At 36.2% G+C, this 21,611-nt stretch overlaps 1 protein-coding gene across 3 annotated transcripts in view; it reads left to right on the top strand.

Annotated features, from left to right (window-relative positions):
* The window catches only part of UGGT2 (UDP-glucose glycoprotein glucosyltransferase 2), a 165,891-nt gene that overhangs the window by 70,832 nt on the left and 73,448 nt on the right, over window positions 1-21,611 (top strand). For all 3 annotated transcript variants that reach the window (XM_059041564.2, XM_067016653.1, XM_067016652.1), the window contains 5 exons: window positions 9,434-9,565; window positions 16,336-16,500; window positions 16,854-16,977; window positions 17,074-17,172; window positions 19,477-19,568. In XM_059041564.2, the coding sequence (XP_058897547.1) occupies window positions 9,434-9,565; window positions 16,336-16,500; window positions 16,854-16,977; window positions 17,074-17,172; window positions 19,477-19,568 (612 nt within the window). The remainder of the gene's footprint in view (window positions 1-9,433; window positions 9,566-16,335; window positions 16,501-16,853; window positions 16,978-17,073; window positions 17,173-19,476; window positions 19,569-21,611) is intronic.

Below are 21,611 nucleotides of genomic sequence, written 5' to 3'. Positions count from 1 at the left end.
GGAATAAAATCATGAATAGAAAAGATTATTTCAAACTTAAATGTTCTAAATGACAAAGTATATAGAGACTTCCTAGAGAATTTCAAAGGAGGAAGAAAACTTCACAACAGCAAATTGGCGTCAAAATGGTAAGATTGATGCTGAGTCTGACAGAGAGACTATAAGAAATGTCAGAAATTGGTAAGAACCTTATTAAGGAAAAACGAGGTAGGAAGATTATTTTATAATAGATGGTTTGAAACTCTCTTATGGCTCATAATGGAAATATAAATGTATTAAAGAGCTATATTGTTGTTATTAAGAAAGTCAGGTTATAGCTTTAAAAAACTGTTCATTTTTATATTTACTGTTCTTTGGCTTGTCAACCATTATTGTGACAGGGAATGGTTCTTCTTCAAACTGAAAATGAAATTACCAAAGCAGTGTAAATTTCCTGCCCCATTTCTAGAGCTCCCACGAAAACCACTAAATACTTCACTGAGTCATTGTCCTAAGTTATAGAAACTACCTACACTTCAGTGACTTGGGGATGCACTGTATTCTGTAAAATAGTACCATGGTATAAGTGTCAATATTATATCTCAGTCTATTAGTTTTACTGATTGGTGTAAGAGTTTATAAGGGATTCAGTCAAATTGACTTAAATCTTTTATTAAAGTCCACGTACCTCACTGTGAAAGGATCAATATGATATTTAACACTAAGTAACTTCAAGACCTTCCAAGGTTTAAAATGGCAATAAATACATGTCTATCGATAATTACCTTAAATGGACTAAATGCTTCACTCAAAAGACATAGAGTGGCAGATTGGATAATAAGACAAGAGCCTACAATATGCTGCCTGTAAGAGACACACTTTAGGGCAAAAGACGCACATAGATTGAAAGTGACGGTATGGAAAAAGATATTTAATGGAAATGGAAATGACAAGAAATCAGGGATAGCAATACTCATATTAGAGGAAATAGACTTTAAAACAAAGACCATAAAAGATAAAAAAAAGAACACTGTATAATGATAAGAGGATTAATATAAGAAGAGGATATTACATTTGTTAACATATATGCACCCAATAAAGGAGCACCTAAATACATAAAAGGAATACTAACAGACATAGAGGGAGGAATTGACAGGAACACAATAATAGTAGAAGACTATAACACCACCCCATTGATCAGTGGACAGATATTCCAGAGAGAAAATCAGTAAGGCAACAGAGATCCTAAATGACACAATAGAACAGTTAGATTTAATTGATATTTTCTGTACATTACACCCCCAAAAAACTAGAATATACATTCTTTTCAAGTGCACATGGAACATTCTCTAGGATAGAGCACACACTAGGACACAAAACAGGTCTCAAAAAATTTTAAGAGGGTAGAAATTATTTCAAAGATCTTTTCTGACCACAACAGCATGAAACTAGAAATCAACCACAGAAAGAGAAATGAGAGAAAAAGATTGCATGGCAACTAAACAACATGCTATTTAAAAAAACCAATGGGTCAATGATGAAACCAAAGAGGAAATTTTAAAAATACCTGGAGAAAAATGACAGTGAAAATACAGTCATACAAAATCTGTGGGATGCAGCAAAAACAGTCCTAATAGGGAAGTTCATAGCGATACAGGCCTTCCTCAAAAACAAGAAAAATCTCAAGTGAACAACCTAACTTCCACCTAAAAGAATTAGAAAAAGAAGAACAAACAAAACCTAAAGTCAGCAGAAGGAAGGGAATAATAACGATCAGAGAGGAAATAAAATAGAGATTTAAAAATCAATGGAAAGAATAAAACCAAGAGCTTTTGTTTTGAAAGGGCAAACAAAATTGACAAACCTCTGGCCAGGCTAGTGAAGAAGCAAAGAGACAGGACCCAAATAAAACTAGAAACGAAAGAGGGGAAATAACAACTGATACCCCAGAAATATTAAAAAACCATAGGAGAATACTATGAACAATTATATGCCATCAAATTCAACAACCTGGAAGAAACGGACAAGTTTCTAGAAACATACAGCCCACCAAAATTGAATCAGACTGATCACTGGAAGTGAAATAGAATCTGTAATAAAACTCCCTGCAAACAAAACTCCAGGACCAGATGGCTTCACTGGGGAATTCTACTAAACATACAAAGAAGAACTTCTCAAACTCATCCAAAAGTAAGAAGAGAGAACACTCCCAAAGTTATTCTATGAAGCCACCATCACCTTGATATCAAAACCAGACAAAGACACTACCAAAAAAGAAAATTAAAGGGCAATATCTTTGATGAGTGTAGATACAAAAATTTTCAACCCAGTATTAGCAAACCGAGTCAAATAACACATAAAAAAGATCATTCACTACAATCAAGTTGGATTCATCCCAGGGTCACAAGGATGGTTCAACATATGTAAATCAATCAATGTGATACACCACATCAACAAAAGAAAAGATGAAAATCACATGATGATCTCAATAGATACAGGAAAAGCATTTGATAAAACTCAACAGCGATTCATGATAAAAACTCTTATCAAAGTGGGTACAGAGGGAACATATCTCAACATAATAAAAGCTATTTATGACAGATCTACAGCCAACATAATACTTAATGGTGAAAAGTTGAAAGTCTTCCCACTAAAATCTGGAACAAGACAAGGACACCCACTTTAACCACTTCTATTCAACGTAGTATTGGAAGGCCTAGCCACAGCAATCAGACAAGACAAAGAAATAAAAGGTATTCAGATTGGTGGGGAAGAGGTAACATTGTCACTATATGCAGATGACATGATACTGTATATAGAAAACCCTAAAAAATCCACACAAAAACTATTAGAACTGATTAACAAATTCAGCGAGGTATCAGGCTACAAGATGAACACACAGAAATCTGTTGCATTTCTTTACATTAACAATGAAATACCAGAAAAGGAAAGTAAAAAATAATTCCTTTTTAAATAACTTTAAAAAATTAAAATACTTAGGAATAAACCTGACCAAGGAGGTGAAAGACTTACACTCTGAGAACTATAAAGCATTGATAAAGGAAATAGATTATTTAAAGAAATGGAAAGATATCCCATGTTCTTGTATTGAAAAAATTAATACCATTTTTTTTAATGTTCTTTTTATTTTTTAATTTTTAAATTTTATTTTATTTTTGGCTGCTTTGGGTCTTTGTTGCTGCATGCAGGCTTTCTCTAGTTGCAGCGAGCAGGGGCTACTCTTCATTGTGGTGCACAGGCTTCTTACTGCAGTGGCTTCTCATTGCGGAGCACAGGCTCTAGGCACACAGGCTTCAGTAGTTGTGGCCCACAGGCTCCATAGTTGTGGCTCACGGGCTCTAGAGCACAGCCACAGTAGTTGTGGCACATGGGCTTAGTTGCTCCGCGGCATGTGGGATCTTCCCAGACCAGGGCTCAAACCTGTGTCCCCTGCATTGGCAGGCAGATTCTTAACCATTGTGCCACCAGGGAAGTCCCTGAAAAAATTAATATTGTTAAAAGGACCATACCACCCAAAGCAATCTACAGATTTTTTGTTTGTTTGTTTTTTGTGGTACACTGGCCTCTCACTGCTGTGGCCTCTCCTGTTGCAGAGCACAGGCTCCAGACACACAGGCTTAGCAGCCATGGCTCACGGGCCCAGCCTCTCCACAACATGTGGGATCTTCCTGGACCGGGGCACAAACCCGTGTCCCCTGCATCGGCAGGCGGATTCTCAACCACTGCGCCACCACGGAAGCCCACACTCTACAGATTTAATGCAATGCCTATCAAATTATCCATGACATTTTTCACAGAACTAGAACAAATAATCCTAAAATTTATATGGAACCACAAAAGGCACAGAATTGCCAAAGCAATCCTGAGGAAAAAGAACAAAGCTGGAGGCACAGTCCTCCCATATTTCAGACAATACTACAAACTACAGTAGTCAAAACAGCATGGTATTGGTACAAAAAAAGACATATGGACCAATGGAACAAATTAGAGAGCCCAGAAATAAACCCACACACCTATCAGTCAATTAGTCTTCCACAAAGGAGGCAAGAATATACAATGAAGAAAAGACAGACCCTTCGGCAAGTGGTATTGGGAAAACTGGACAGCCACATGTAAATCAGTGAAGTTAGGACACACCCTTACACCATACACAAAAGTGAACTCAAAATGGCTTAAAGACTTAAATATAAGACAGGATACCATAAAACTCCTAGAAGAGAACATAGGCAAAACATTCTCTGACATAGATCATAGTAAGATTTTCCTAAGTCAATCTCCCAAGCATTAGAAATAAAAGCAAAAATACACTTCAGTATATAAGTCAAATGCTAAGTCATGAAAGGGGAAATCCACAGTAATGCAATAATAGTGGGGGACTTTAATACACCTTTTACGCCAATGGACAGAACATCCAGACAGAAAATCAGTAAGGAAACGCAAGCCTTAAATGACACATTAGACCAGATAGACTTAATTGATATTTATAGGACATTCTGTCCAAAAGCAACAGAGCACACTTTCGTCTCAGGTGCACAGGGAACATTCTCCAGGATAGATCACATCTTGGGCCACAAATCAAGCCTCGGTAAATTAAGAAAATTGAAATCATATCAAACATCATTTCCAACGACAACGCTATGAGATTAGAAATCAATTACAGGAAAAATAAAACTAAAAAACACAAACACATGGAGATTAGTCTCCAGAATTTACGAACAGCTCATGCGGCTCAGTATCAAAAAAACAACCCAGTCAGAAAATGGGCAGAAGATCTAAATAGACATTTCTCCAAATAAGATATACATATGTGCCAATAGGCATATGAAAAGGTGCTCAACATCACTAATTATCAGAAATACAAATCAAAACTACAATGAGGTATCATCTCACACCATTCTGAATGGCCATCATTAAAAAGTCTATAAACAATAAATGCTGGCGAGGGTGCAGAGAAAAGGGAACCGTCTTGCCCTGTTGGTGGGAATGTCAATTGATACAGCCACTATGGAGAACAGTATGGAGGTTCCTTAAAAAACTAAAAATAGAACTACCATATGACCCAGCAATCCCACTACTGGGCATATATCTGGAGAAAACTCTAATTTGAAAAAATATATGCACCCCAGTGTTCGAAGCAGCACTGTTTACAATGGCCAAGACATGGAAGCAACCTAAGTGGCCATCAACAGATGAATGGATAAAGAAGATGTGGTGTGTACACACACACACACACACACACACAATGGACTACTACTCAGCTATAAAAAATAATGAAATAATGCCATTTGCAGCAACAAATGGCAGGTCCAGCAAGGGTGGACCTGGATATTATCATATGAAGTGAAGTAAGTCAGACATAGACAAATATATATCACTTATATGTGGAATCTAAGAAGTGATACAAATGTACTTATTTATAAAACAGAAACAGAGTCACAGATATAGAAAACAAATTTACAGTTACCAAAGGGGAAGAGGGGTAGGGATAAATTAGGAGCTGGTGATTAACAGATACACACTACTACATATAAAATACATAAGCAGCAAGGTCCTTCTGTATAGCACAGGGAACTATATTCAATATCTTGTAGTAACCTTGTAATGAGAAAGAATGTATGAATAACCGAATCACTATACCATACACAAGAAACTAACACAAAGTTGTAAGTCAGCTATACTTCAGTTTTAAAAACAGAAATTTGTATACTGCGTTGGCAGAAAGAAAACCAAATAACCCAGTTTTAAAATGAGCAAAGGACCTGAATATACGTTTTCCCCAAGAAGACATGCAGATGGCCAACCGGTATGTGATAAAGTTCTCAATTTGATTAATCATCAGGGAAATGCAAATCAGCCACAGTGAGATAGCACCTCACCCTTGTTAGGGTGCTATTACCAAAAAGACAAGAGAGAACAAATGCTGGCGAGGTTTTGGAGAAAAAGGAACTCTGTACACTTGGTGGGAATGTAAACTGATATAACCACTATGGAAAACAGTCGGGAGGTTCCTCAATAACTTAAAAATAGGACTACAGTATGAACCAGCAATCCCACTTCTGGAAGTATAACCAAAAGAAAGAAAATCAGCATCTTGAAGAGATATCTGTACTCCCATGTTCATTGTAGCATTGTTCACAATGGCCAAGGGTCTGAAGCAACCAAAGTGTCCATTGATGGATGAATGGATAAACGAAATGTGGTGCGTATATATGCACAATAGAGTATTATTCAGCTTTATAAAAGAAGGAAATTGTGCTATTTCCTATAATATGGATGAACCTGCAGGGCATTATGCTGAGTGAAATATATCAGAGAAAAATAAATACCGTACAGTATTCCGTACGTGTGGAATCTACAAAAAACTGAACTCATAGATAAATGGTTGCCGGGGGGTAGAGGAAATGAAGATATGTTGGTCAGAGGGTACAAACTTCCAGTTATACGAGGAATAAGTTCTGGGTATCTAATGTACAATATGGTGACTGTGGTTGATAATACTGTACTGCATAATTGAAATTTACCAGGAGAGTAGAATTTAAGTGTTTTATCACCAAAAAAGAAGAAAAAGATAAATATGGGAGGTGATTGATGTGTTTTTTAACTCAGTGGTGGGGATCCTTTCACAACATATATGTACATCAGATCAACATGTTGTACACTTTAAATATATTACAATTTTGTCAATTATACCTCAAAGTTGAAAAAAAAATAAAATAGAAGAATATATAAAATTTATATGACAGAGTACTGACCCAAAATTGCTGAGAATCTCTTGAGGAAGAGTAAAGTGCTGGGACTGGCCATGCCAGATAATAAGATGTATAAAGTTCTATTAAGACAGTGCAGTATTGGTTCAAAGGCAAGGTTTGTGTGGGTCCTCCCAAACTGAAGAATGCAGAAGTGGTGTTACAGTAGGTGGCAGTGGACTTTAAACAGCTGGTAGCTGGACAATTGGTTGTAATCCAGTGCAGATAAGATCTCACACCTTAGGTAAAACATAATTTCAGTTAGCTTAAAAGCTTAGTGTGAAAAACAAAGCATTAAAATATTAAGAAATTAGGACCCCAAGGAAGTTAAGGATTCCTCAGTGAAACTTTAAATGTTATGAGTCTGAAGGAAAATATTGATAAATTTAGCTATGTTACAAATGGAAACCAGTGTTCATCAAAAGATATCATAAAGAAGTGAGGGGAAATAAGTTCCAAGCAAGATAAATATTTGCAGTACATATCGTCAATAAAAGATTTATATTCCATGCTATAAAGATTTCCTACAAATGGAAAAATACAAAGAACCCAAAAGAAGAAACACATAAGGGATTTTTTAAAATACAAGGGGATACGTTAATGGTAAATTGCAACTTATTAAAGTTAGTAAAGTAAATAAGTATTTATTACAGTTACTGGTGAACAAGATAATTGTCTCAGAAATCAGAAAAATGCAAATAAAGCTTACCCTGAACTATATCTTATATCCTGTAATTTGGCAGTAATTAAGAAAGCTGGTAATATCATATGTTAATGAAAATGGAGAACAGTGGGAACTCCTTTACACTGTTGCACTGCCTCTAAGGATATGAATTGGTACAACCACTTTGAAACCAATTGGAGTGCTTCAGAATTTGGAGTTAAATTTGCATAATCCCTACACACACACACACGCACACACGCACACGCACACACTTTGAGAGAAACTTGTAGGAGACTATTATTAGCAGAATCATCCACAATAGCAGCAAACTGGAAACTACATATGTATGGTATACTGATATATATATATATATATATACACATATATAGGTATGTATTTATATCAGTACAGATGGATACAATTTAATCATTTCACATAATGGAGCGTGATATGCCAAGACCATAGCTATATTAGAAGCCTAATGAAAGTATAGAAGGCCAGCATATTACCACGTACTGTTTAAAGCTCAGAAACAAACAAAACTAAATATCATAATGCATGGATATACATTCAGATAAAACTCCAGAACTCGAAAGATAAGGGAATGGTAAACAAACAAAATGATCCTTGCTTTTGAGGAACAGAGGGAGATGGGACTGGGAGGAAAGTTTTGCTTTACCAGCATTGTAATTCACAGTGATGTTCATTTTTTAGTGTTTTGTGGTTTGTTCATGGAGACTGCTCATTTTGTTATTCATATTTCATAACGTATATGTTACATAGTTTCTTTTCTGCTTACCAAGTTACATAACAGTTTTTAAAATTAAAATAATGTATAAGAAGTTTGAATTGTTATATATCTAAAGTAGCTTATGCAAGACATTCTGGCTACCTTAGCTACCTTAGGAGTACCTAACATTTTAAAATTACAAATTAGTAAAATGACTGACCTCAAAGACTTTTCATATATAACTTTTGCTTTATTCAAAACTTCATTTTCTAATCCCTGTTTATGTTTTACAGAAGGCTGAACTTTCTCCCTTTTTTTTGAGTTACTAAGATCATAGTATGTCCTGCTTTGATATAAGGAGAAAACTTGCCTATAAATGGAGATGCTCATAAAACTAAACTCTGAGATCTACTTATAGATCTGTGTCACCTTTTAAAGGGATAGGTTACAAAGTTTATAGTGATAAAAGGAAATCAAAGAATGCTGATTCCTTACTATGAGGAATAATATGAGAATTCTGTCAGCCATAATATGAGAATTGTCTCTGGCAATAATAATTTAAGTGAATTGGGACTAAAAATAATATTCTTAATTGATATATCAGAATGCTACCTAATGGTGCTTGTACTTAAGTAGTTGTTCCCTCTTTTCCCCATAACATAAACATATTTATGTTTCGGTGAGTCATCTGCTCAGAGATAGCTTCTCTCTTGAGGCAGAGCTGTCATTTTCCCCATGTGGAACAGTGCCTGGGTCATAGCAGAGGATCTGTAATGAAGGGAGAAATGAAAAAAAAAAAACCCTAAATAAAGGAGTAGCAGCTTATGTTACGCCAGTATGATTAGAATATTGGAGACGGGGAAGAATGGAGGTACAGAGAAAATCTAGTTAAGATATTTACTAAAGAGCAATTGGAAATGAAAATAAAGCATTTCTGAAATAAGTCATTTAAAATATTTTATACATATCTTTTTAAATAAAGTTAACCATTTTATTAAGAATCATAGCATCTGGTTTGATCAAAATAGAATATAGTATACACATATGGTATTTTGAAAGCCAAAGAATATTCACAAAACCATTTTTACTATAGGATAATAGATTGTATTCTTAAAATGGTTTATTTGTGTATGTGTAGGGATCATGTGTGTATATATGTGTACGTATATAGTATGCTTAGAACTTACAAAATATAAGATATGTTCTTTATTTTATAACTATGCATGCTAAGGGAAAGAAATAAAACTAATTACTGTAAGGTGAAAATTAATTATAATATCTTTATTTTCACAGATGTACCAAAAAGTAGAGAATCACAATATACTCACTGTGGACAATGTGAAGGGTGTTCTCCAAAATGAATTTCCTCATGCTAATATTTGGGATATTTTGGGAATTTATTCTAAATATGATGGTGAAAGAAAGGTAAGCTGGAATGCAAATTTTTTTAAATGTGATCAAGAAACTTTTATTATAATCTCATGAATAAATGATCTCAGTATAATTAACTCATGATTTAGATTTTAGACCCTCAGAAAAAAGGGAAATTTATACCTTTGAATGACACAAGTTGTCTACAGTATTTAAGTTGCCACTATTGGCTTTTTTAAAAGTACCAAAACAGATACTTCTCAGAATTTACAGTGCAGAAAATTACAAAAACAACCTTAAAACAATTAAAAAGTGGCAATAAGTACATACCTATCAATAATTACTTTAAATGTAAGTGGAGTGCTCCAATCAAGAGTGGCTGAATGGCTCTACAAACAAAACTCTAACTTTTATGTGGAAATAAATGAATTCATTTATTCATATGTATTCTAGTTAAAGGCAACAGCAACATATGATGTGATACAAATGAATTTTTAAGTTTACATAATTTTATATAGCCCAAACATACTATTTATATCAGTTGCCATGAAAATATCTAACACCATGTTATCCTCAGATATTGGTGTTCACAACCCAATATTACTGTTTCCTATTAACTACCGTTTTATACATAATGTATTTGAATGTAAATTTCATTTCCAACTGTATTATAAGTACTTCAAGGAAAGGAATCTTGTCTTCTTATTCTTTTGTATTCCTTAAGTTTGCACGTCTTAATTTTTAGATATTATTTGTTGAGTCTTAACAGTAATTGAAGATTGAGCTCTCTTCCATCTCCTGGCCTTCACTTGGTCTCCTGCAGTCCCAGTGGTAGTACTTAAAATATTTTAAACCTGTTGTGGCTTCAAGAGCAAACAATCAGAAAGAATCAATCAAAGCACATCCTCGAACTGGAATGGAGTCTTGGAAGCCCTCATGCTGAGGCTGATACTGACTTGCTTATAGCTGAATCATGTTGACATGGGTGGTCTGGGAAAGCGGTCAAGGTAGTTCTCATGTGCGGAATCGCCATCCCAAGACAGCAGTTACTTACCAACTGGTGCAAAAGTATTTCAGTAAGAAGTGGAGAGTCCTGTGCAGTTGCAAACCAGCTGATTATCAGATCTGTTTTTAACACATTTTGGTTAAATGAATATTTAGTGTGAGTGTGACTTTTTAGGTGTCCCTTGTTAGTAAGTCAAGTACTATGGTTGTTTTTTAACAACTTTTTTTTTTGTAGCTTTAAGAGTCACTCCATTTTTACTCATTCACGTAGTTTTCTACCTATTACAAATATATCGAGATAGTCAAGAGATTGGTCAGATAACCTATCTAGAATTTTCCTTACACAAACAAACATAGCCATTAACAAACCAGCACTTTGCCCCACACACCCCAGCCCCAAGAATGCCCTTCTGCAGCCACTCTGCATTTTGTCTAAACTGAACTGGTTGTCCTCTGCACCTGAAGCACAGCTGTCATTTCTGGATCTGCCTTTGCTGCTCTCCTTCCTTGGATCTCTGCTTTTTCTCCGGCTTCATGAACACTGTGCCTTTCCTCTTTTTGATTTATTTTGCTTTTCTTTTTCAAGCAAGTATACATGAAAAAAATTCTTTGATCTCTTATATAAAAGTTTTTTATTTTATATTTGCATTTTATTGATTGTTGGACTGGGTAATCATTTTTCGTATGGATTTTGAAGGCTTTCTTGTACTCTCTCCCAGCTCCTAATAAGCTACTGCAATGAATGATAACAATCTGATTTTGACTCCTTTGTCTTTCTTTGATGTATTTATATTTCCTGTTTGAAAGTTTTTAGGATCTTTTTATCCCTGTTGCTTGGAAATTTCATGATATATCTTTGTCTTGATCCTGTTTCATTTAACACATTGGGTGTTTGGTGGGTCCCTTCTAATGGAGATACGTGTCCATCAATTCTGGAAATTTCTTTGTGTTATTTTTTAATGCTGTCCTTTCCTGTATTCTCTCTGTTCTTTCTGAAGCTTCTGGATTGAGCAATTATTTACTTTTTCTTCTTTTATTCCTTTTTTGTAGTGTCCAGTTTTTCTTTCATGAACACAGTTTTAAAATCTAAGAATGTTAGCTTTTTGATGTGTTGTTCTGTGGCCTGCGCTATCTCTGCCTTCTATAGCTTCCCTTTTTCATCCAATTTGATTTCTTTTTTTGTGTTTGAAGCATTTGTCAAATGTATTATGTCCGGTTGTCTTTCACATGTAAGTATGAAACCATAAAAAGCTGCTTACAAATAAATGGGTCTTTTCGGTTGGTGGGCCTCACTTGGGGAGTGAGTCCATTTTTTCAGTTAGATGACCAACAAATAAATGTCTTTTCAAATGCTGGCATTCTTTTGCAGCGTTTGATTTCTTCAAATGAGAATTCTTTATTTTCCTCTTAGAAGGAGTATATGTGGCAAATGAAAAGGTGCAGATGTGGGAAACGAAGGGATAGGATATGTCTAGAAATAGGATGTGGTAATAGGCCGGGTTGAAAGAATGTGAACTTTCCTTCAATCTTCTGTCTGGTTTTCATCCCCTTTCTCAGCCTTCCACCTTACCTGGAATCCCCAAATCTAGAGCCTTTGTGATTCCATTTCAACAGAGAGTAAAGGGAAGCAGAATAGTTTAGCTTTTCAGGATGGAGAGAGGGGCCTTGGTATACAACTTCTCTGCATACAGACTCTCAACAAGTTTCCACATGTCATGCTCTGCTCCTTATCTTCTCCTTCTAAAATAGTCTAGGTTTTTAGCCCTCAGGGGTTCTGAAAATGTTGACGTTCCTTTCTGTCTGCACGGGAGTGACTTCCCTTTCTACTTTGGTCATCTACTCTTTACCTTTTCTCCCGTTTCTCTTTGTGGGCTCATATCTTGTTATTGGTGTTATCATCATCGCTGTCATCATGATTTTTATTATTATACTCTCATTTTAGTTGTCGACTTAAAAAAATGCACATGAGAGTCGCTAGTTAAGTTTTATTGGGGCAAAATGAGGACTAGAGCCCGGGAGACGGCATTTCAGAGAGCTCTGAGAAGCTGCTCCGAAGAGGTAGCAGGGAAGGTCAGTATACATGTGATTTTGGTGACGGGGGAGTACATGCAATTAAGCACATGTTTTTTGCAGAAGGCTTCTGCTAGTCTAGTGAAGGTTACTGCTAGTCACGAGGAGCAGACGTCACCATGAAGGATTTTAGTGCTTTTCTAGATACGAGGAGACGCAAGAATTGGGCTCATAAAATTTACTCTTTATCGAGTTAAGCTGAAAAATGAATATTTTTATGGTGTTGCCAATTTTAAGATACCTGTAGTCATATTCTCCTGAAATTATGAAAAACGTTAAGGATTTTTGTGAAGATTAAGGATTCAGTACACTCCTCAGAAATAGTGAATTCCATTTTGTGTGTGTGAGTTCAGTCTTCTGTTTGCTCCTCTTTTACTCCTCCCTCCCTGTAAGACTGTCTTGTAATGATGATGTCTTCATTTCTTAATTTCTGCATTTTTCTCAAGTCTACTTATCTCCAGTTTAAACTGGACTCTGTGTTACTTACAGTCCTTTAGTTGTGCCTGGTTTTATTCCTTACCTGTTCCTCCCAAGAGTTATTCTAAACATTCATCAGTCCTATAAGCCCCTTTTCACCTTTCTCTTCATGCCTCAAAAATCATTCTGATTACTACATCACAAAGAAAATAAATGTTTTAGGCCTTTATTCCCTAAACTCATGTTCCTGTAGTTTTCTCTATATATCCAAACTTTATTTTTTCTTTCAACAAACATTTATTGAGTACTTACAATATTCTGTACACAAGAGGTAAAAGAATAGAGTACAAGGAAGATCTTTTGAAAATTAAAAATAAAATAAAAATGTAATAGTGCAGAGACAAAAAAAAGACACATGAAAAGTAAGAAGGTAAACAGTCTCCAATTCACAAGATTCAGAAAGAACAGAGAAAACAAAGGAAAGCATTAGAGAAATACCACAAAGAAATTCCCCAAATTGATGGACATGAGTCTTTATTAGAAGGGGCCCACCCAATACACAATACACAGAATGAAAGAGGAGCTTTGGGAGGGCGGGGTGGAGGTGGATAAGCAGTGTGGGAAAGCAGTGACTGAAGCAGTGATATTAAAGCTGAGTCCAGAAGTAGGAGGACAGTTGGACAAAAGAAGGCAAAGAAGTGGTAGGTAGTCAGCGTTCCAGAGAAAAACGTTAGGATGTCCTGAACGTGAAGGAACGAAGAGAGCTGCTGTTACTACTGAGTAGATGTAGCAAGTATGTGTTGTTTGTGTTGTAGAGGGAAGTCCCTAAGATGAGGCTGGAGGTGTAAGCAAGGGGCCTGATCACACAGAGTGTGGTGAGCCGTAGTTGATGAACAATCTTGTGAACTCAAAACAGTAGAATACCTTTGCAGCAGTGAAAAACCTGAGACGATATTAAGCAGTGAAGTGACAGTGACATGCGTTTTCTCCAAAGAGCATTCTCCGTTGTTGAGAATAGATTGCTGGAGGGTAAAAGTGTACGTAGTAAGACGGATTAGGAAGCATTTAGGTGAGAGATGAGAGATGGGCTAGTAGGTTTTTGGAAGAGTAGAGGCAGAGAGAAATGGACACAATTGAGGTATTTGGGAAATACAATCCAGGACCTGCTGCTGGATTGCAAAGGGGAGAGAGGAGAAGCCGACAAGGACGGCTCCCGGGGCTCAGCTACCTCACTGGGATGGTGGTCATGCGTTGCCAAGATGGAAAGAGGTGGACGAGAAACCAAGTGGGAAATAAGAACAGGAGTTCCGTTTTTCAAATATTGAATTCGAGGTGCCTGTGAGAATTCCACAGGAGATGTGAAGTAAGTGTGGTTGGACATTTGTGTCTACAGCTCAGAATAGAGATGTAGGCTACAAGTACAAAGTTCAGTGTTATGGCTTACTTGTGGTAATTAACGCTTTTGTAATAAACAGGTTGCCTAACTGAACAATCACAGGGGAAAACAGAAGCAAGCCTGTATTTCTAGCAGCAATATCCGTCTTCAGGTCCAAAGCCATGTATTCAGCTGCCTGGGGGATTGCCCATAAGCGTCTTAAATGAATTTAAAAGCACGCCCACCGTCTCTCTTGTTACCCCAAACCTGTTTTTCTTTTTTTGTGCCTTATCCTAGAGGGTAGCGCCATCATTCTCCCGGGGCACTCGGGCTACCAGAAGCCTGACAGTTGTCCAACTTCTTTTCCCTCACACCCTCCCAAACAGTAGATCATCAAGTTCTGTCGGTTTTGTCAACTAAATATTTCAGAAACTGCCTTATTCTCTCCTTGCTTCTCACCACTGATTTTTGTCTGGCTCTTGCTTTTTCTTTCCTGTGTTTTTGCAGTAGCCGCTGACCCGCCGCCCCCAGTGCATATGCTCTCCCACCCGCTTCCTCCTCTTTGTCCCCACTATATTCTTTTTTTTAAAGAGCAAATTTGATTGTATTTCTTGTCATGAGCCCTCTTCCTAGGTAGAATTGACCATGCCCTCCCTAGTACCCTTGGATATCTATTCACACTTATTCGTAATGTGTCCGTCTCTCCCCCTGTTAAGCTATGTTTTCTTAGGACAGAGTTTGCATATCATTCCTATGCATTCATTGCCTGATACACAGTAAATGTCCAATAAATGCAGAGATAATAGAGTCCAGTGGTTAAGAGTTCAGACTCTTGGTCAAACAGATGTAAGTACGAAGTCTGTTTCCAAAGTGTAGTCATTATGTGGCGTTGGAAGTGACTCTCTGTTTTATCATCCCTAAAGTGGATATAATAGTAGTCCTTAGCTTCCTAGGGTAATTGTGAATGTGTTGGCTCTAATGACAGTCTTAATAATTTGTAGTGTTGAGTAGCGAATGAATTGTTCAGTGATGCCTTATCACTCGCAAGGTAAAATCCAGATGCTGAGGACCTTCATGATCTGTCCTCTCTCCCCATCCCCTCGGACTCCATATCTCCTCCCTATGTAACTCCTCTCACTGTAAACACAGAAGAGTACTTGCCATTATCTAGATATACTCTATCTCTCTTCCCTTCTATTCCTTTCACTGCTGTCTCTTTTCACTGGGAATGTCTTTCTCCACTTTATCTCCCTAGCATATTTTTGCTCATGCTTTAAGACTTTTAGTGTCACTCCCTAACAGACGCCTTCTGTGATCCTTCCCCTCCACACTCAAGCTTAGTCATTCCTTTTCTGGGCTCCCGTATAATCTGGTATATGCCTCAGTTTCGCTTGTATATATGTGAGCCCCTTGAAGGCAGATTTTTCAGCTGTGTAGTCACAAAGTCTAGCCAAATGCTTGAATTCAATAAATGTTAACTAAACAAATGAATATAGCGATAAGTGAATCTCTTATGCAGGTAAATGCATTTTTTAAAGTCATGTCATACTCTCTCTCAGGGGTCAGCAAACGACAGCCCATGAGCCAGATCCAGCCTTTCTACCACCTGTTTTTATAAATACAGGTTTTGGGAGACACAGCCACGTTCACTCATTCATGTGTTGTGTGTGTCACTGCTTTTGCACTATAACATCACGATTGAGTAGTTGTGTCAGAGACCAGATGGCTCACAAAGCCTAAAATATGTATCTGGCCCTTTACAGAAAAAGTTTTCTGACTTGTTCTTTGTAGGTAAATTACTTTCCTTTAAATAATGTTTGGAAAGGGCAGATAAAATTAGCAGAATTAACATTTTTTTCTATGACATACAAAACTGTGGCCGTGTCCCTTTCTTTATGTGTTTCTTTTTCAGACAAACATATTCTGTTTAACTCTCTGGTATTTTTTAATTGCATAGGCAGGAGCAAGCTATTACAGGATGACTGGCCTGGGGCCTTTGCCTCAAGCTCTTTATAATGGTGAATCCTTTCACCATGAAGGGATGAATATTAGGCAACTAGAAATGGCTGTTCTTCACAGAATGATGGATGAAACTGCGTATTTACAAAAGGAAGTTTTTATGGTAGGTAAGCATGTATGAGAAAATATATGATGAATGATATTTATAGATGATTTTTATATTAAAAATATCTTTTAATAGCAAAAGTTAATTGTGTAAAAATTTCCATTCTGATCGTTTAGTAATGATTTTTAAAGTAGTAATTAAATTTATCTGTGCATAATTGAATCTAAAAATTGCTTAATTGGAAAGAAACTTAACAGTTTTATAGGAAAATTTATTATAAGAATCCTAAATTGCATATTACTTATTGACTTATTTTAGATTCAGTAGTCTTTAAATGTATTCTCTGCATAATTTTAAAGCATCTGCATATAAATCACATATATTACCTAAATAATATTTTATTATTTTAGGGTACATTAAATGATCAAACAAATGCAATTGACTTCCTTATGGATAGAACTAATGTTGTGCCCCGTATAAATCCTTTGATTTTGTACAATAAATGGCAGTACCTTAACTTAATATCTACATCAGGTAATATAATCCTTCCATATACTTTCCTATAAATGTTTACTGAGTTGTGAATGTTTTATTAATTCATTATTTAACATTTAATATTAAAATTTTTAGTAACTGCTGATGTTGAAGATTTCTCTACTTTCTTCTTCTTGGATTCACAAGATAAGAGTGCTGTAATTGCAGAGAACATGTATTACGTAACCCAGGAAGGTAATAAGCATATTTTATTTTCCCGAATTTATTCCTAAGTGGCAAAAACTTGTAATTTTATTAAATGCTTGTATAATACGTTTCTAGATGTTGATATTTGACTGGAGACCTGGTTTTCAGTTTGAGGATTTGAAAATTATTAGGAGGTAAGGACTGTGATGAGAAAATGTGATGCCTCCGATCTTAGCGAATCGTATATTGCAGAGGGGTTAATCTTGAGGGGTTTTTGCCTCCTTTTTAGGTTTTTCCTCCTTTTTAGGAAGGTAGTAAAAACCCTTTCAAGATTAAATAAACTGATAGTCTTATCAGGCATGAATAAAAGTGTAATCACCAGATGAGAGGAGAATAGTTCTGTATTCTGATTAAACAACGTCTGGATGTTTTGCTTAAGGGTCATAACCAAAGGAGAGGGAGCCAAGACAGGAACATCTTGGAAATAAGGACTTAGCCGAGATAGGAAAGTCTTCAGTGTGACCACAGTTGTGTTCGAGACCATGAACTATTCAGATAGATGAAGATAATTGGACTTTGGTTGGTTTGGGTTTCCCTTTGTTTTGTTTGACCTGTTTTGCTCTAGAGAGAAGAAAAAGAGCCAATGCATGAAACATAAAAGAAAGCTGATTGTTATTTCAGTGTATAAAGCAGTAACTTTCTAACAATGAGTGATCTAAAGATGGAATTACTGTGTAATAAGGGGTAAATTTTTATAAATGAGAGAGATTTAAGCAGACAGCTAGTTTTTGAGAATGCTGTGGAGTGAATCCAAATTAGGACCATATGGCCCTTGAATTACTTTGGAACAGATCTATGATTTTATGTTCATAAAGTGGTCTGTCTACAAGATAACCAACAAATAATAAAATATAATTCAATTCCATATTATGGCAGGCTAAGGTCCTGAATGTGTCAAGTGAAGGGAAAAGGAGGCAGAGAAACAGGGAATAAAAAATAGGGGAAACATATTTATCAGGTTCTGGGTTATATTTCAAAAATTGCTTCTGGGCATCAGAATAAGTTAGGCCATAATTAATGCCCTTTGGTTAAATCTCTTGCAATTTAAAAGAAGACTTTATTAACTGAGATTTCTTTATTTGCATTTATGTAAATATGTAAAGAAAGAAAAGAGTTGGGAGAAATTTACTTAGCACTCCCTCTCCCGTTGCGGGGCACAGGCTCCGGACGCGCAGGCTCAGCGGCCATGGCTCACGGGCCCAGCCGCTCCGCGGCACGTGGGATCTTCCCGGACCGGGGCACGAACCCTCGCCCCCTGCATCGGCAGGCGGACTCGCAACCACTGCGCCACCAGGGAAGCCCTACTTAGCACTTTTGAAATAGTTCTCAGTTTACTAGTTGTAATGGTAAAAGTGATGACATTAAGAAGGCATGAGAATTCTTTACCTTTCTTCTTTGAAAAGAACGTGCCACTGCTTTACTTTCAAATTGCTTCTGAAGGATTGCAAGTAGAATCGATGTTATCCTTCTTTCTGTTATATTTTTTTTCATTAACCAAAGCCAGTTTTTGCATAGTTATATATTACTGGGTATGGTAATAACTGTAGCTTCACATCTATTCAGGTGTAGGTTTTTGGTATAGCACACATTTTACAGTTGTTTTAAGTGGGTCATACGATCTAAGGGACTGATTTTTCTATAAGTTTTAATGATGGCCAGACAAGTATTATTTCAGGTGTTATATGCTGAGGCTGGATGAAATTAAACCCATTTAACTGTGACTGCAGAATTAAAAGTTATTTCTTCTTGTGGTTTCCAAATTTTCAGATGTTTCTGAAACAAGAATTGCATTGATGTTGGCATAAGATGATGTGAATTAGGCCAAGTTAATAATAGCCAGAATTTTTGAAATACATGAATCATAAGCTGATAAATGCTGCTGTTTTCAATATCTGCTAATAATTTATTGTATCCAGTTTTACATATATGTGACGTATAAATATCATTATTTTTTACAAGTGTAGCTGGAAGGCACTTTTGCTTAGCAACAGTAGAACTTTGATAAGCATGATACAGTTTTCCCTACTGGCAAAAGTATCTCACAGATGTGTTTCTGCGGACTATTCTTTCTTTTTGGTATCTGAGTTTATATAAAGTGTATTACTCTTTTAACATTTTTATGTGTATTTCACTCTGGGTGTATGTAATTTTTACCAATATTTGCTTATTTTCAGAAAGATTCATTTTAAAAATTGTTATTATTTTTATGTATTTTGTAAACTGGAAATGTCCCTGTCTTTAGTTTGATTTTAAGATGAATTAGTTTGACTATAAACTGTTTGAAACTTTCAGATGATGTAATTTCTTCAGTTACTTTCTGGATTATTGCTGATTTTGACAAACCATCTGGGAGAAAACTGCTTTTTAATGCATTAAATCACCTGGTGAGTATTTAGAACTCTTACTACAGAAATTCTAATTTGTTGTAATTTCGAGAAAGCAATATGAAGAACATGCATTAAATCTTTATTTCCTTTCATGTTAACATTTTCAGTACCTTGACTTGTTTAGAACATGTGCTAAGGAGATTAAGACAGGAATTCAAATTCTTTCTCCATGTAGAATGGGTAACCTTGCCCAGGAAAAGAAAAACCTACGTGTCTTCTGTGATTCATGACCTCTATATTCTTTGCTAGTCCTTGCAGTCGGACATACATTTACAGGTCTAATAGTGCGTGTGTACTGAATGTTTGTGTCCCCCCCAAATTTCTGTGTTCAAGTCTAATCCTCAGTGTGATGATATTGGGAGAGGGGGGCTTCAGGAGGTAATTAGGTCAAAAGGGTGGAGTCCTCATAAATGGGATTATTGCTCTTACAAGAAGAGGTCAGAGAGGTAGCCCACTCTTCTTTCTGTCATGTGACGACACAAGGAGAAATCGGCAGAATGTAGCGCACAAGAGGGTCCTCACCAGCGCCTGGCCATGCTGGCACACTGATCTTGGACCACCAGCCCCCAGTTTGTACTATTTTTTTTTTACATACCTCTCTCAATAACAAGTAAACCAAGTACACAGAAAATCAGTAGGGATGTGTAGAATATTTGAATAATAAAATAATCAAACCTGACCTAATGGATATTGATAGAAAAGTACACATTGCATAGTATATGTTTTTGGAAAGCACAAATGTAACATTTAAATAACATCTGTAGATGCTAGGCTATAAAGCAAATCTCATGAAATTTTCTTTTTCTTTTTTGCATCAGTAATAACTATTTAAAAAAAATTTTTATTGGAGTATAGTTGCTTTACAATGTTGTGTTAGTTTCTACTGTACAGCAAAGTGAATCAGCTATACGTATACATATATCCCCTCTTTTATGGATTTCCTTCCCATTTAGCTCACCACAGAGCATTGAGTAGAGAGTCCCCTGTGCTATACAGTAGGTTCTCATTAGTTATCTATTTTATATATTGTATCAATAGTGTATATATGTCAATCCCAATCTCCCGATTCATCCTATCTCCCCCTTCCCCCTTGATAACCATACATTTGTTCTCTATGTCTGTCTCTATTTCTGCTTTGTAAATAAGATTGTCTATACCAATTTTTCAGATTCCACATATATGCATTAATATACGATATTTGTTTTTCTCTTTCTGACTTACTTCACCCTGTATGACAGTCTCTAGGTCCATCCACATCTCTACAAATGACCCAGTTTCATTCCTTTTTATGCCTGAGTAATATTCCATTGTATGTATGTACCACATCTTCTTTATCTATTCTTCTGTCGATGGACATTTAGGTTGTTTCCATGTCTTGGCTATTGTAAACAGTGCTGCAATGAACATTGGGGTGCATGTATCTTTTTGAATTATGGTTTTCTCAGGGTATATGCCCAGTAGTGGGATTGCCGGGTCATATGGTAGTTCTATTTTTAGTTTTTTAGGGAACCTCCATACTGTTCTTCACAGTGGCTGTATCAATTTACATTCCTACCAACAGTGCAAGAGGGTTGCCTTTTCTCCACACCCTCTCCAGCATTTATTGTTGTAAATTTTGTGATGATGGTCATTCTGACCTGTGTGAGGTGATAGTTCATTGTAGTTTTGATTTGCATTTGTCTAATAATTAGTGATGTTGAGCATCTTTTCATGTGTTTGTTGGCCATCTGTATGTCTTCTTTGGAGAAATGTCTATTTAGATCTTCCACCCGTTTTTTGATTGGGTTGTTTGTGTGTTGTTTTGATATTGAGCTGCATGTGCTGCTGTTTGTATATTTTGGAGATTAATCCCTTCTCAGTTGCTTTATTTGCAAATATTTTCTCCCATCTAAGGGTTGTCTTTTCATCTTGTTTATGGTTTCCTTTGCTGTGCAAAAGCTTTTAAGTTTCATTAGGTCTCATTTGTTTATTTTTCTTTTTATTCTCATTACTCTAGGAGGTGGGTCAAAAAAGATCTTTCTGTGATTTATGTCAGAGTGT

This window comes from Kogia breviceps, chromosome 16 (genome assembly GCF_026419965.1).
Source record: "Kogia breviceps isolate mKogBre1 chromosome 16, mKogBre1 haplotype 1, whole genome shotgun sequence".
NCBI classification, from domain to species: domain Eukaryota; kingdom Metazoa; phylum Chordata; class Mammalia; order Artiodactyla; family Physeteridae; genus Kogia; species Kogia breviceps.
Note: the sequence above shows the minus strand (reverse complement) of the source record. Positions and strands in the feature narration are given on the sequence as shown.